This window comes from Mauremys reevesii, linkage group 9 (assembly GCF_016161935.1).
Source record: "Mauremys reevesii isolate NIE-2019 linkage group 9, ASM1616193v1, whole genome shotgun sequence".
NCBI lineage: Eukaryota > Metazoa > Chordata > Testudines > Geoemydidae > Mauremys > Mauremys reevesii.
In genome coordinates, this window is record NC_052631.1 from 94154452 (window position 1) to 94168797 (window position 14346).

Below are 14346 nucleotides of genomic sequence, written 5' to 3' on the forward strand. Positions count from 1 at the left end.
CATCCACACATCCATTCAAGAATGAGGTTTGGCTGACCACAAACTTGAGTACGCATTTCAAACAAACATTTCTCCCTCTGTTGGCTAGTATGAAACTAAGTCTCCATATTGACTGCACACTCTGAATCACTAGGGGAAGAAAAATTAGCCTTCATCAATGTGCATGGGAATTTGTATCTGTTTTCATTGCCTGGGGTACAAAAGCACTGTCCATTTATGACAAGAGTATCGTTGCCACTTTCACTTCTACTTTACAACGTCAATAGTGAGACAAAGTGTACACTCTGTGCACTGGAGTCTGGAATACGGCATTACTGTTGTACAGTGAGAAACACAATGTTCAGACATCCAATTGAGCAAGTAGACACAAAGTGATTGAGTAGGGTGTGCATCACTAAATTTTAAACCACATAAAACTATCAAAAGAATGTCACATTCCCTCTATTGAAAAGATATGTGGTGTTAAGTGTTCCTTCATTCATTCCAAAATGGCCTACAGTTAAAAATACTTCATGTCAGAAAGATCCTGAGTCCATTTCTCCTGAGAACTTGGAGTTGACGACTTCATTGGGTTTACTCCTGATTTGCACTAGTGAGGACAATGTTAATGTGGCAGAAGTGTTAAAACCCTCCAGGGCTGTCAAAACCTTAACATGTGAAATTACTACAATGGATTGAATTTTTTCAGTTCAGAAATATTTTAGACAAAAAATGGACTTATTTTTTGGAAATGAATTTTTTTAAATGGAATTTTTTCCCCCAAAATTTTAGAGAAAAAAAAACACAAACAGAAAGCCAACAAGTTTTCTGGGATTTCTTAAAAACTGAAAAATTCTATTCCCATTTTTCTATGAAATTGTCCAAGACGACTTTCCATACAGCTCAAGAAGCAGATGCCGAAGAGAAGGAATCTTCATGCAGTATGGAGCAGCACTTTGGTGAAGGCCTTGGAAATGGTGTTTCTTTGGGATATGTTCTGCTATCTTTTAGGGCCCAATTGTGGCCGATCCTATGCACCAGCATAAGGGAGTAAGGAATCATAAGGCGCCCCTGTGCACCTCTGAAGCAGTGCGCCGTGCCATTCGCTGCACACAAGAGCGGACGCAGACACTACAAAGCAGCTACATCCCCACCTCAAGCAGATGGGTAGGAAAGGGCAGGAAGGATGGAAGAGGGTGGAGCTTCTTCTCCATTTCCTTCCAGGTTGGTCCCTTGATAGCACAACAACTTGCTGCCCCTTTTTCGTGGCTAGATTGTAACATCAGAATCTATCCCTTAGACGGGGTTCTCAAACTGCATTGCACCGCGACCCCCTTCTGACAACAAAAATTACTACATGACCCCAAGAGGGAGGACTGAAGCCTGAGCCCGCTCAAGCCCCGCCACTCCGAGCCGAGGGGTGGTGGCAAAGCCAAAGGGCTTCAGCCCCAGATGGGGATTAGTAACTTGAGCCCCACCACCCAGGGCTGAATCCCTCAGGCTTGGGCCCCTGGTGGTGGGGCTCAGGCTTCAGCTTTGGGCCTGAGCCCCAGCTAGACTAACACCAACCCTGGTGAACCCATTAAAACGAGGTCCTGACCCACAGTTTGAGAACTGCTGCCTTAGAGTAAGATCTTTGCGACAGGACTTTGCCTTCCCACCTCTCTGTATAACACTAGAACACAGGTAGTGCTACATACATAATTCTTATTAACAGTAATTACTTTTGGTCTTATAAATTGAATGAGATCCATGTCAGAGTCTTTTGTGCTATTTCCTTGTATTTCACAAGCATGGGGGACATGGGGCTGTTTGGAGATATAGTATCTTATATCAGTTAGCACAGCGTGAAGTTAGACTGATTTTTGGTAATGAAAGCATCCTCCAAACTACAAATGAAGTTATCACAGCCTGCTTTTCAACTAGCATGACTCCAGGCGACAGTCCTTCTGACCTTAACCAGCCAAAGTAGCCAGGATTAAAGAAAACTTCTAGAGTACAGTATTAGGCTAGGAAATACAAATCCAATTTAAATGTTGTGGAAAGCAAGACTTCACTCAGCTGTGGAACCAGGGTGTATAAGCAATCAAAATAGACAGACTCCGAGACCCAGCTATTAAATCCATAAACCAGTAACAGTCTATTATAGAAAAGCCAAGCACAAATAATGACAAAAAGGATGTATTAAGAATAAAACACCCACCACGTGTTGACAATTTTGCTCACTTTTACTGACCATCACATGCAAGCCAGTGCCGGATACAACTGTATCTCAGCTACACGCATATAGCACTTCAGCTTGCACTGCTTGAGGGAAGAACCTGCAGGACCACCAACCGGAGGCTGAAGCAAGAACAGCAGCACATGGAGAAGGGAGTAAAATGGCTGGGGCCACCTCCTCCCAGCATCCCCTGGACTCAGAACCGTGCACGTGAGATGCCCTGTTTGTCCTCCTCCCAAGCCTCCTTTCTTCTGAGCCGAGTTGATCCCTTTTCAAACCTTTCTCCAGTTGGAGAATGCTCAGCAGGGCTGGAGGGGCAGAGCTATCTGGGCCCAGGCCTGTCCTTTAATCCCTTCTGGCCCAGTGCGGGGTTTGTACACCCCATCACAACCCTCCTAACATAGCCCTACTGAAAGGATTTGAACAAATAAAAATTATGGAACTAACATGAGCTTTGTGAGCCATCACATTGGTCACTCTGCTTGTGTGGTCTACCCCTTTCCCTACCATGTGTCGGTCTTGTCTATTTAGATTGTAAACTCTTTGGAATAGGAACTGTCTATTATTGTGCATTTGTACTGTATCTAACAGCAGGAATTTAAACAAACAAACAACAAACAAACTTCTAAGATGGCTTCCCATGTGCCTTAAAGCCACAAATCAAATACAAATGAAATCATCTAAAACATTAGTTGCTTTTCGGGCCCTCAGTATTGATAAATGCTTCACTAAGCATTTATCAATCTCTCTTAAAACCCTAACATCCTCCAAATACAAAAGGCTGCAAAAAATGGCCTTACTCGAATAAATGAAACCTAACCATTGCAGTTGGGCTAGAACTTTGAGAACAGACGAAACGGTGAAGCCATTGACTCTAGAAACAAAAACAAAAACAGGCCTTAAAACTTTAGAAAGAGTGAGTGTGACTGTGAGTGTAAGTGTAAGTGTGAGGTTGGGGGAACCGGGAGAAAGCAACACAATCTAAAATTGTTTGCAGTGTTATAGCCATACTGGTGCTAGGATACGAGAGAGAGAGGATAAGGTAATCTCTCTTATTGGACCAACTTCTGTTGGTGAATGAGACAAGTTTTGGAGCTTACAGACCTCGTCTGCAGGTCTGAAGCTCTAAAAGCTGTTGGTCTCTTTCACCAACAGAAGTTGGTCCAATAAGAGGTATTACCTCATACACCTTGTCACTCAACCTAAAAGACAAGACATGTGTCTATGGTACTTATATGGTCCCCACTACTATATAGTATTCCTTGTAGTATCTGAACACTTCAGAGTCTATAATGTATTATCTTACATGTTGAGGGTGATCTAAGACCCATTTCCAGTTATAAATAGGATGAAGCAAGAATGCGTCCTTGCTCCTGGTCTTTTTGGTCTTTTCTTCTCTATGATGCTAGAAGACGCTCTCCATAACTTTTTCCAATGCTGTCTATATTTTCACACTGGCAAGCTCTTTAATCAATCACTTTAATATTGCATGTAGACGAGAGAAGTGTTGATCCAGGAACTGCTCTATACACCGATGACTGTGACTTGGTGGCACACACTGAAGCAACACAAGATCTTACAAACTGCTTTGCTGTGGGCGCTCATAATTTTTGCCTTACCATCAGCTGAACCAAAACTGAGACTATGTACCAGCCAGCTTCTTAGCAAAAAATTTACCAAGATCCATCAATAAGCTTGGAAGATACCATGCTTCAAGCCATCAAACAATTTACTTATCATGGCAGCATGTTAAACAATGAAGTGACAATCCACAAAACAAATGCACAAATTAAGAAAGCTATCTGTGTCAAACTTTCTGCAGAGATGCCCTTTATGGCTCCTGTGAAGCCAGCAACAGTTTAACAAGGAAGTCAGTGAAGCCAGGATGTCACACTTGGTGCTTAAAATGCACAATTGCAGTCAACACGAGGGCAAAGCTATGTGTGCAAATGAACATGGACCTCAGGCCTCCTTTGAAAATTGGGCCCCAAATCCAAAGCAGAATCTCCTCGAAAGTAGAGTCTCCCTCAAAAAACAAAACAAACACACCTATTGAAGATGGTGCCCATCCCATTAATAACTATTTCCCCCCACCCCCGGCAAGAAGGGAGAACTGCTTCAATGGCCAAACGAGAGCCTGCTGCTATATGCTAACACGGAAATAAGTTTTCCAATTTTCAGAACACATTGCCATGTTCAACTGTCAGAAGGTGTTGATCTCCATGGTAACTGTACGGTTCTCATTATAGTACTGGGACTATCTCCTTTTTTAGAAGCCTTATTTGTCAGGAGCTCTCTAACTACTAAAGAAGAAACCTAGTGAATCAAAGAATGATTTGGATTTTGCCTTTAGACTATCATCAGGCATTTATCTGGTTTTGTCCCTGGAGTTCTTTAGACTGCAATAAATCTATTGTGGGACTTGTGAGTAATTCCCTCTTCCCCCTCCCTTCCATCCCAATACTCTGATTTTCTCATTTTTACAAATAAGCCGAACCATAAATAAAATGACAAAAAGCATGGAACAAAAGCTTCGCTGACTCAGCTTGTTGAGAATCAACAGTTATCAGCTAGACGGCAGGAAGTCACAGCGCTTTCATATTGGCGCCTTATAATTAAAGGTTAACATAATTAGCCAAAAAGTGTGTGTGGGGGGCAGTTAAGTCAGGACTCCTGGGTTCAGTTTCCCATCCTGCTGCTGATTTGCAATGCTCATAGGCAAGTTATTCAACCTTTTTTGTATTTTAATGCATGCTTCTGTAAGATAGGTATAAAAATACTCATCTTGCAAGGGTGTTGAGAGACTTAATACATCAATACTGGTAAATTTGTTCTGAACTCTTTGCATGAACAACACAATTATATAGTGTGTCTAACTACAAAGTTATGGGTCAATATATATCTGACTTGTATTCTGATTTATTGATCCCTCAATAAGTCCAGTTTACTTAGAGAGGCTGATTTCTTGTTATATTGTGTGCTTAGACACTTACAAAGCCCTACCACATTACTGCACTCCAATCATACAGAATGATAGAGCAATTTAATCAATTAACAGGAGGATTGACTTTGTGCATTAAGCTGCCACTGATTAGCTACAGATTTATATTAATCCAAAATAGTCACCTGATAGTTGAACAAAGAGTAACCAGAGATTTCAATGGCATTCCATAAAAAAATTGGAATAGATCTGGTTTCATAGACCACAGAAGCTCTAAAGGCTGCATGCTTTCAATATGTCTAGAAAATCTCAAAGATGTATTCTTTTACATAAAATTCCATCGTTTCAAAAGGCTATTCAATGACTTGGCATAAAAAGGGAGGTAAAATTGGTAACGTCTCAAGAATCAATACTAACAAATCCATGGTTGGCTGGAGAAAGTTTCTAAAAACATCTTGAGAAGACAGGATTTTTTTTTTTTTACTATTTTAAAAATACATGTTGTCTAGCCCATGAAATAATTAGACTTTCTTAATGGCATAAGAATCTACTGGAGATAGTCACCGAGCAGTAACTGTGCCTTTCAGAATAAAAGAATCAGGGATAGTTGAGCTAATAAGGACTTGGTTGAAGCCACAAGAATATTTGGTGAGACGACTTCAGGGAGTACCCAGACCTTCCAAGGGGCTCCACCCTGAATAAGGGGCAGCTAGCTCATACTTAGGCTGCCTCAGGAGCAGACCAAGGACTGAATCATGATTCATTCATAATTAGCTCCATATCCTCCCTTGCTCCATGGAGTAAGTAAGCTGCTCCAGCTCTTTTCCTGGCACAGCTTCCTTCCCCACTCATGCTGGCACAGCTGCACCAGTTGGGGTGAATCGCAGGTCTGTCTGCTCCCCACTCCTTCCCTTACACTCCCCACCCACCTGCACAGGAAAGATAGAACCTCCCTCCATGCTGCTACCCAAGCTACAGGTGGCCCGTGCAGGGGTCAAAGGGTCTCCTTTCCTCCTCCTGAGTGGAAGCCAGGGACACGGTCTGCCCCTAAGTAAGTGCAATTTTGACTCAGTGCCCCACGTAGAGACACTTGCTCACTGTGCTTTGAGGAAAGCTTGGCTTACCAACAATTGCATTTCCCGTTTCTCAGCAAGTTACGGACATGGAGTCACATTTTGTAATAACCAGAACAAATGTGACACACTAGTAGGAAAAGGATGATGAACAGAACAAATGTGACACGCTAGTAGGAAAAGGATAATGACTAAACAGACATGAGACCATTGCTTTGGTTTACAGAAGACTCTTTCCATGACACCCTATTTTCTTCAGTCTAAACAGACCCTTAGCAGGCAGGTTGGTATGTTCATCTGTGGAAATAGAGCTTCTCCCTCTGCATTTTTCCAGGAAGCAGCTGAATGTGGATTGATTGATAATTATTAGTCTTTGCTGTTGGGTTGCTTGCGTGCACTATAGCTTTTCCTACTAGCGTGTCAAATATTCTTGTGGCTTCAGCCAAGTCCTTATTAGCTCAACTATCCCTGATTCTTTTATTCTGAAAGGCACAGTTACTGCTCGGTTAGGTACTCACTTTTTGAGGTAAAGATGGCAGCCAATCCAGAAATACCGCCCCCGTGTCCCCTACTCTCTGCCAAATCTCCTGCTAGCATTGCAGATATTTCCAATGCCAGCAGTGGGGCAGGGTTTCTTTTCTCTCATAGGGTGAAGAGTCTGTCAGTCAGTGAAAACTGATGGCCAAAGCCCAACTCACCAAGAGATGATCTTTCAGTGCCACTTGCTTAGTACCTTAAAATGTGCTGTTACAAGATCCACTGTCAGAGAGCTATTGACGTTTTAGAACCATGCAGCTTTTGAGAACTTTGCAGAAGGTGGGGAAGGCAAGCATAGCCAGGCTTTCTCTCAGGCATATTGCTGCAATGAGTACCCTAATAGATCAGCCCAAAGGACATGTACAAGGATGCTGGGATACACAGAATACCCTATCATGGTTACTGCATAATATGAAGTCATAGTCCTCCCCCCAATGATCATGCCACTGCATTTTCAATAGAAACCACTATCAAGGTCAACAGTACTTCATAGGCACATGCTCATGTAACAGACTATGTTCACACATTCAGCACCCTGGCCAGCACTCACCATTTAACACATCAGCCTAGATGTATAGCACACACATCACACCTAGCCCCAGAATCACATTATTCTGTTCACATTAATACTGTATAGCAAATATACTGTGTAATTCATATATACATTTCTCAGATGTTCCTGCAAACTTTTTCTTTGCTAGTGGAGGGCCTCCATTTGTGCTCCATTGGATGGGAGTGGCTTCTCTAGCCCTTGTTGGGAGCACTTATAGTACAGTAGTACCTACAGATCAGGATCTCATTGTGTTAGGTGCTGTACAAACACATAGTAAGAGACAATTCTGATCCCAAAGAAGACAAGGTGGGAGAGTGGATAGCTCAGTGGCTTGAGCATTGGCCTGCTAAACCTAGGGTTAGCAGGTCAATCCTTGAGGAAGCCATTTGGGGATTTAGTTGGGGATTAGTCCTGCTTTGAGCAGGGAGTTGGACTAGATGACCTCCTGAAGTCCCTTCCAACCCTGATATTCTATGAGTGGAGAGCTGAAATGATTTATCCAAGGTAACCCAGCAGGTCAGTGCCAGAGCTGAGAAGAGACCATAGCTCTCCCTAGGCCCTGTTCACTGGACCACAGTCTCTTAAAGGTTCTTAGTGGGCAGGAATTTTACTAGTTAATACTACAGCAGGTGGAATGAGAAATTGGTAATGACATGCATCACTCTTCTCCTTAAATTCAATGACTGAAGTAGTACATACCTGTGGTGGAATGGGTAACCCTGACAGAGGAGGAGGTGCTTTTTTCCACTGCTGCACTCAAACAGCTATAAACAGCTATAATACCCTGCAATGTGACTGAAGAGCGTACAACAGAAAGGATTAAGCGAAGCCGGTAATAGACTCTGATTCCTGAAACGGGGAAAGAAACCAGAGGAAAGTGGATGTTTGATTTCCCCAGATTATTGGCCCCTGGACCACAACATAATGCTTCTGTGTCATCTTTGCAGAGAGAGACACAGCAGTCCAGGCCAATATTCCACAAGACTCCTTGAGAGAAAGGCTATCAGCACTTCACAGCAACATGGACTTCTTGCAAAAATCTATCAGCTGAAGAGAGGGTAGAGACTTTGTTTGAGAAATTAACTGTGCTGGACAGCAGAGACAGTAAGAGAACTCCATCTGATGCTAAAATAAGCAGCAATAAAGAAAAGTCTGGAGAGTTAACCAAGCTCACCAAAAAGGGTATAAGGCAATATACTGACAGAAAAAAAGTTATGAACCCTGCAGAATCTGGTGACAGTAAGTAATGTACCACTGTTGGGAATCCCTAATGGAAAAAGTACTGGAGGAATTGTCTGGATTTATGGAAGAATGTATTCTGAGTACAAGCTCTTTAAATGGAATTCCCTTCAATATTCTGTTTTTATAAAAAGGAACTGCAGAATTCATGTATTTAAAGTTCTATAGGAAGATAATGAGGACAACACAATAATAACAACCTTATTCAGCAGCCAAGAGAAGAGGAGGATGCTAAATATGGCCATAGCCACTGAGGGAAACAATCCTGGTCTTTTTTATTATTATTTTATTTTCCCCCAGATCTCAGTGTAATATCCAAAGCAAGGGGAAAATTCTTTATTGAAGTTTTCGAAGTTGGGTGCCTATATCTGTGTTTACCCACCAGTAACATCAATAGACCCCTTTTCTTTTATATTTATTGCACAACAAAAACAAGATTTAATTTTAGTTTGTATGTAGATGATACATTTAATCTAATTAGAAATGTTTCTTCTCCAGGAAGAACAAAAAATGTCACTTATTTTACAGACTGATAAGCATAGAGAATGTTTAGCAATTGCTAAGAAGGAATTGAACTTTACATGACTAATTCTTGAATGTCTGCATTTGAATTCAATCATGCCTCTTACTTTGTTTGATTGACTCCTGTCCACGCAGGAGCTGCCCAGAGTATGTCACAAGAACCTGTCATTCAACGTCAAGAATTTCCAAGAGACCCAAGGAAAGAACATCAGAAAGGCCAAAACCCAAGGGACATTTGAAAGGTTGAAAACAAAAGAGCCTGAACAGAAGGAAGAAAATTCCAACCTAACTTTGATTAAAGTATTGGATATTTATGATTATGATATTAATTGGATATTTATGAAAAGGTCATTTAAAGTCACTAAAAGCTAGATTATGTCATTTGGGCACAGCCCTGCTTTGGGTGGGAATGCCTCCCAGAATCCCCAGTGAGCGAGGGAGCGCATAAACTTCGGCAGCCCTGTAAGGGCTAATCTCCACTGAAGAAATAACAGTGTAAACAAGGAGTGTCACGGTTAATAATGCATCACCCTGGGGTGGGTCACAACCAGCGGACAGGGTTTTAAATACTCCATGCTCTGTCTACACCGGCTGCCAAGCTGAATTTAACATGAGGTTAGGTAACATGTACTAGAACACAATGTCTTTTTCTAGGACAGACAAGCTTGTTGTGGTGTGGTTTACTCTCCTGCACTAAAAAAAGAACAGGAGTATGTCAAAGTTAGACTCAGGACTCACAGTTTGTCAGATCACTCTGTTTTATTAGCACAGCGCTCTGCTAATAACACCCAGATAATGTGAGCACCATGCAAGACACAAACTATCTTATTTATACAGATAAAGGGTGAGAACTTAACAAGATAACAAAGGAAGCAGAATCAGATAAGTTTACCTGGGCTTGGCATGCATATCTTATTTCCTTACTAACTATTACCCATCTTCTGTTAATGTTTCGCCATTAGCACCATTGTTTATGCCTAATGTTTCTTTTCCTGGCACCTGTATTTCAACATTTCTTATTTCTGCTTAAAGGTACATACAACATTTCTTTAATCCATTCTTATTTTTACAATATAATTCATTCTACTTTCACAAGTACTTGTGGCACCTTAGAGACCAACAAATTTATTTCAGCATGAGCTTTCGTGAGCTACAGCTCACTTCTTCGGATGCATAGAATGGAACACACAGACAGGAGATATTTATACATACAGAGAACAGGAAAAGGTGGAAGTATGCATACCAACAGGAAGAGTCTAATCAATTGAGATGAGCTATCATAAGCAGGAGGAAAAAAACTTTTTGAAGTGATAATTAAGATGACTCATAGAAGGTGTGAGGAGAACTTAACATAGGGAAATAGATTCAATTAGTGTAATGACCCAACCATTCCCAGTCTCTGTTTAAGCCTGAGTTAATTGTATCTAATTTGCATATTAATTCGAGTTCAGCAGTCTCTCTTTGGAGTCTGTTTTTGAAGTTTTGTTGTTGCAAAATTGCCACCTTCAAGTCTGTCACTGAGTGGTTAGAGAGGTTGAAGTGTTCTCCCACTGGTTTTTTAATGTTATGATTCTTGATGTCAGATGTGTGTCCATTTATTCTTTTGCGTAGAGACTGTCTGGTTTGGCCAATGTACATGGCAGAGGGGCATTGCTGGCACATGATGGCATATATCAGGTTGGTAGATGTGCAGGTGAACGAGCCCCTGATGGCGTGGCTGATGTGATTAGGTCCTATGATGGTGTCACTTGAATAGATATGTGGACAGAGCTGGCATCGGGCTTTGTTGCAAGGATAGGTTCCTGGGTTAGTGTTTATGTGCTAGTCCCCACCTCCTCTGGGACACCAAGCTCCCCCACAGGAATCAGTCTCAGTAACAGCCCTACAATTCGCCCAAGCAGAGGGGCTGCTATTCTGATCAGCCCTTATGTACACCATACAAAGTAGGGAAACATCCTTACACCCCACCCCACAAACACTGCAAGGCACATGCCAGGTAGAACTTGGTCCTCTCTTGGCAAAACAAACAAACAAAAAGTCATGGCAGTAGAGTTACACATACATCTAACCCTTGAAATAAGGGTGCACTGTGCCAAAGTAGGCCCCAATCCAGAAATGGCCTCTGCACAGGCAGCCCCTTGTGTCTGCATGAAGGCCCATTGACTTCATGTCCTCCCTCACCACGTGACTTGGGAGAGGTTGTCCCTCCTCCTTAAGCCTAGTCACCCTGTGTTCTGTCTTCTTGCAATTGACTTAGATTGTCCACTTATGACAGAGGCTGTGTCCTATTTTAGTCCGTGGGGCTACATTCAACGTTAGATAAAAAAATCCTTTAATAATAGAAACAGCTGCTACTCTTGGAAGATGAGGCTTGGTGTAAATGTGGGATTAGTAGTCCAGAGACCTCTCCTCCATTCTCTCCTCTGCCATCATTTCACTCTGATCTTAGCCAAATCACTTAAGCACTCTGGGTTTCCGTTTCCCCCTCTGCCCTGTTTTAAAATGCTTCCTTGTCTCACAGGGATGTTGGGAGGCTTAATACATTAGTGTTTGTGAAGGGCTGAGAGATCTTCTCATGAAGAGCACCTAGGAAGTAGCAACTGATTAAATTAAGGGTTTACAGAAAATATCCTTGCGACGAGGGGTGGGAGATGTGAAGAATTTCACAGAGGAATACTCTGAATAGGATGGGGAGTGTGGGTCAGTGGGAATCACTGGAGAATGTCAGAATACCGATGGATGGACTCTGCTAGAGCTGAGGGAACAGAAGACATCTGGTTCAGGGGCCAGAGAGAGGAATTTAGCCAAAGGAGGGAGGAGTTAGTAAGAGCCATTAGAAAGATTTAGGCTGGGGGAAGAATGTCTTCAGTGGTAACAGGAAAGCTGCTGCAGGGAAATGGCAGTCACAGGTATTTCTTTCTTGGTGGGGTTACAAGTTTCTATGGAAAAAATCCCTACAGGTCTGAGCTTAATGAAGAAACCCATCCCAATTTAAAGCTACTAGAAGGAATACAAGAGCCACCAGGAAAGGAGGCATTCATGTTTCCTGTGAGTTACCAGTTATCGTACCCAGTATTTGTCACAACGTCTTAGAAAGCATATAATTGTTCTAACAGGGCTTCTGCACAGTACATTCTGAATGAGTGGGTTTTAAGAGAAGAGAAGAGACTGTCTCATGGCCGACATCAAGGATTCTTACATTTCAAAAGGAGTCAGTTTAATTGAGTCAAAAACTTTTTGTACTTGGGATAGACACAAGGAGACCTCAGCTCATCTTTAGGTTCAGGAATGTAGTCAGAGCCCTTGTACGCTTTTATATCCAGGGTCGTGGATGGAAACTCACAAAGGGATGGGTTAATTGTGGCTGCTCACCGGTCAAATTACAGAGACTGGCCAATGGGGTGAACAGTGCAGGAGCACACTCAGTCACTCTGGGAGAAGAGCTTAGATGTGTAAAGAAGAAATAAGGGATCCAGAATAAATGGATGAAAAACACAGTGTGAACCAGGCTGCTGGTCAGGGCCTAAAGCAGGGAGGGAAATCATGAGTTTTACGTAGATTGTAAGTTCTTTGGGGCTGGGACAGTCTTTTTGTTCTGAGTTTGTACAGCACCTGGCACAATGGCGTTCCAGTGCACAACTAGGGCTCTCAGGGGTCACACCAAATAACAATTGTGTTTGCATAATTGTGGGGAGGGGAGAGACACTCAGACACAGAAAAGAGGAGGGAAACATAGAACAAAAGAGATATGGCAGCTGCAGAAAGGTGCACTCACCATCTGGGCAACCCATCATGGCTGCACATGGCAAAGCAATGTTCTTCTCTCTAGCATCACTTGGCATTGTTCTGGTCCTGGAGCAGTCTGCCTCCAGCCAGGTCACATTTTAGTCCTTCTCTTTTCAGGTGGAGAAAGAGTCCAACAAATAGCCCAACATTACTTAGAAAAGGGAGGCATTCAGTGGAGGAACAGCAAGGGGAACTTAAAAGGTGTGAAAAGTCAAGCCTCAGGAGGGCAGAATTGGGGTTTCTCCCCACTGAGCCTGCTCCATCCCTAATGGCTTCTCTGCAGCTCTCCTGGCCTCCTGACAGCCTTCTCTACGTAGGAGAAGATCCCAGAGCCAACTCGCCTATTGAGTTTCCTCTTTGGAGCTCCTGGTCTCTCTAGCTCTAAAGAATGACTGCAGAGTTGCTTCCTCCAGCCCACTCCACTCCACAGACACTCAATTCCTTTCTTTAAAGTTATCAGCCAGCTCTTTCCCCAGCTGGGCTTCATCTTTAACTAATCCTGGCCACTCTCCAGGTGCAGCCAGGTAGCCTAATTGACCTCCCAGGATAACCTTAATCCTTTCATCTCATCACAGGAGCCTAAACCTAAAACCATGCAGAAGACTTCAGGCATTTTTCCTCACAGAAAAAGCAGGAGATAGTATTGAATGAGTAGTTGCTGATGAGATAGATAACAGGTTAAGTACTGGTTTAGCAGGTTGAGCACTCAGGACTGAGAGCCAAGACCCTTTATATGCTAACCCCAGCTCTGGAGTCCTTGTGCGGCTTTTGCCCAATCTCTTGTCCTGTGTGGATCTCATCTACGGACTAAAATAACCCTTGACAGACTCAGATATGTCTTTACAGTGCAGTGACAAAGCTATAGATACTTGGTGATGAGCCCATTATAAAGACTTCTAATAGATATATGGTATTACTCTCAATGAGTTGTTAAATATTCCAACTAGAGCAGATTTAATGAACAAATAAAAGGGGGAAGGAAAGTAAAACTCTTGATGCACCTAGTGAATTATCTTGTCCTTAAGGCTGGTTATGTTTTAAAAAACTCCATTCCAATGCTGCTCAGTGCTTTCTGCCACAAACTGCACCATCCCCCGTGATTGACACTCAGACATTTCACAGGGCAGTTTTGTCAGCAGGAACTCAGAGAAAGTGAAGCTGGACACCTCTGAATAAGTGTGCACTTCTGAAAATGGCCATAATTTCCTCAAGCCTGTTCTATTGATACTGATAGGAGCAAAATTTTGAGATAAGCCTATAGGAAAAAACTGTAATTTTCTGGTTCTAAAAAAACCTTGCTTCATTCCCTACTGTTTTTGTGAGATGAGGAAGCCCCAGGCATCTGACTGCCAGCTCTCAGTCATCTTGTGACTTTGACCTACAATACATAATGCAGAGCAATCACACCTCCATGGGGTAGCTATTCAGAGACATTCAAGCTGGTACAGGTGAGCTGGGTTCCTTACCATTTTTTGAATCCCTCAGTCTGGGCCAA

The 14346-nt window shown here is 42.5% G+C and overlaps 1 protein-coding gene across 1 annotated transcript in view; it reads right to left on the minus strand.

The window, feature by feature from the left end:
- Positions 1 to 13162, minus strand: part of AFF2 (AF4/FMR2 family member 2) — a 488228-nt gene extending 475066 nt beyond the window's left edge. Inside the window, exon 1 of the mRNA XM_039488230.1 lies at positions 12841 to 13162. Within this exon, the coding sequence (XP_039344164.1) occupies positions 12841 to 12843 (3 nt within the window). The 5' untranslated portion in view covers positions 12844 to 13162. The remainder of the gene's footprint in view (positions 1 to 12840) is intronic.
- Between the last annotated feature and the right edge of the window lie 1184 nt (positions 13163 to 14346).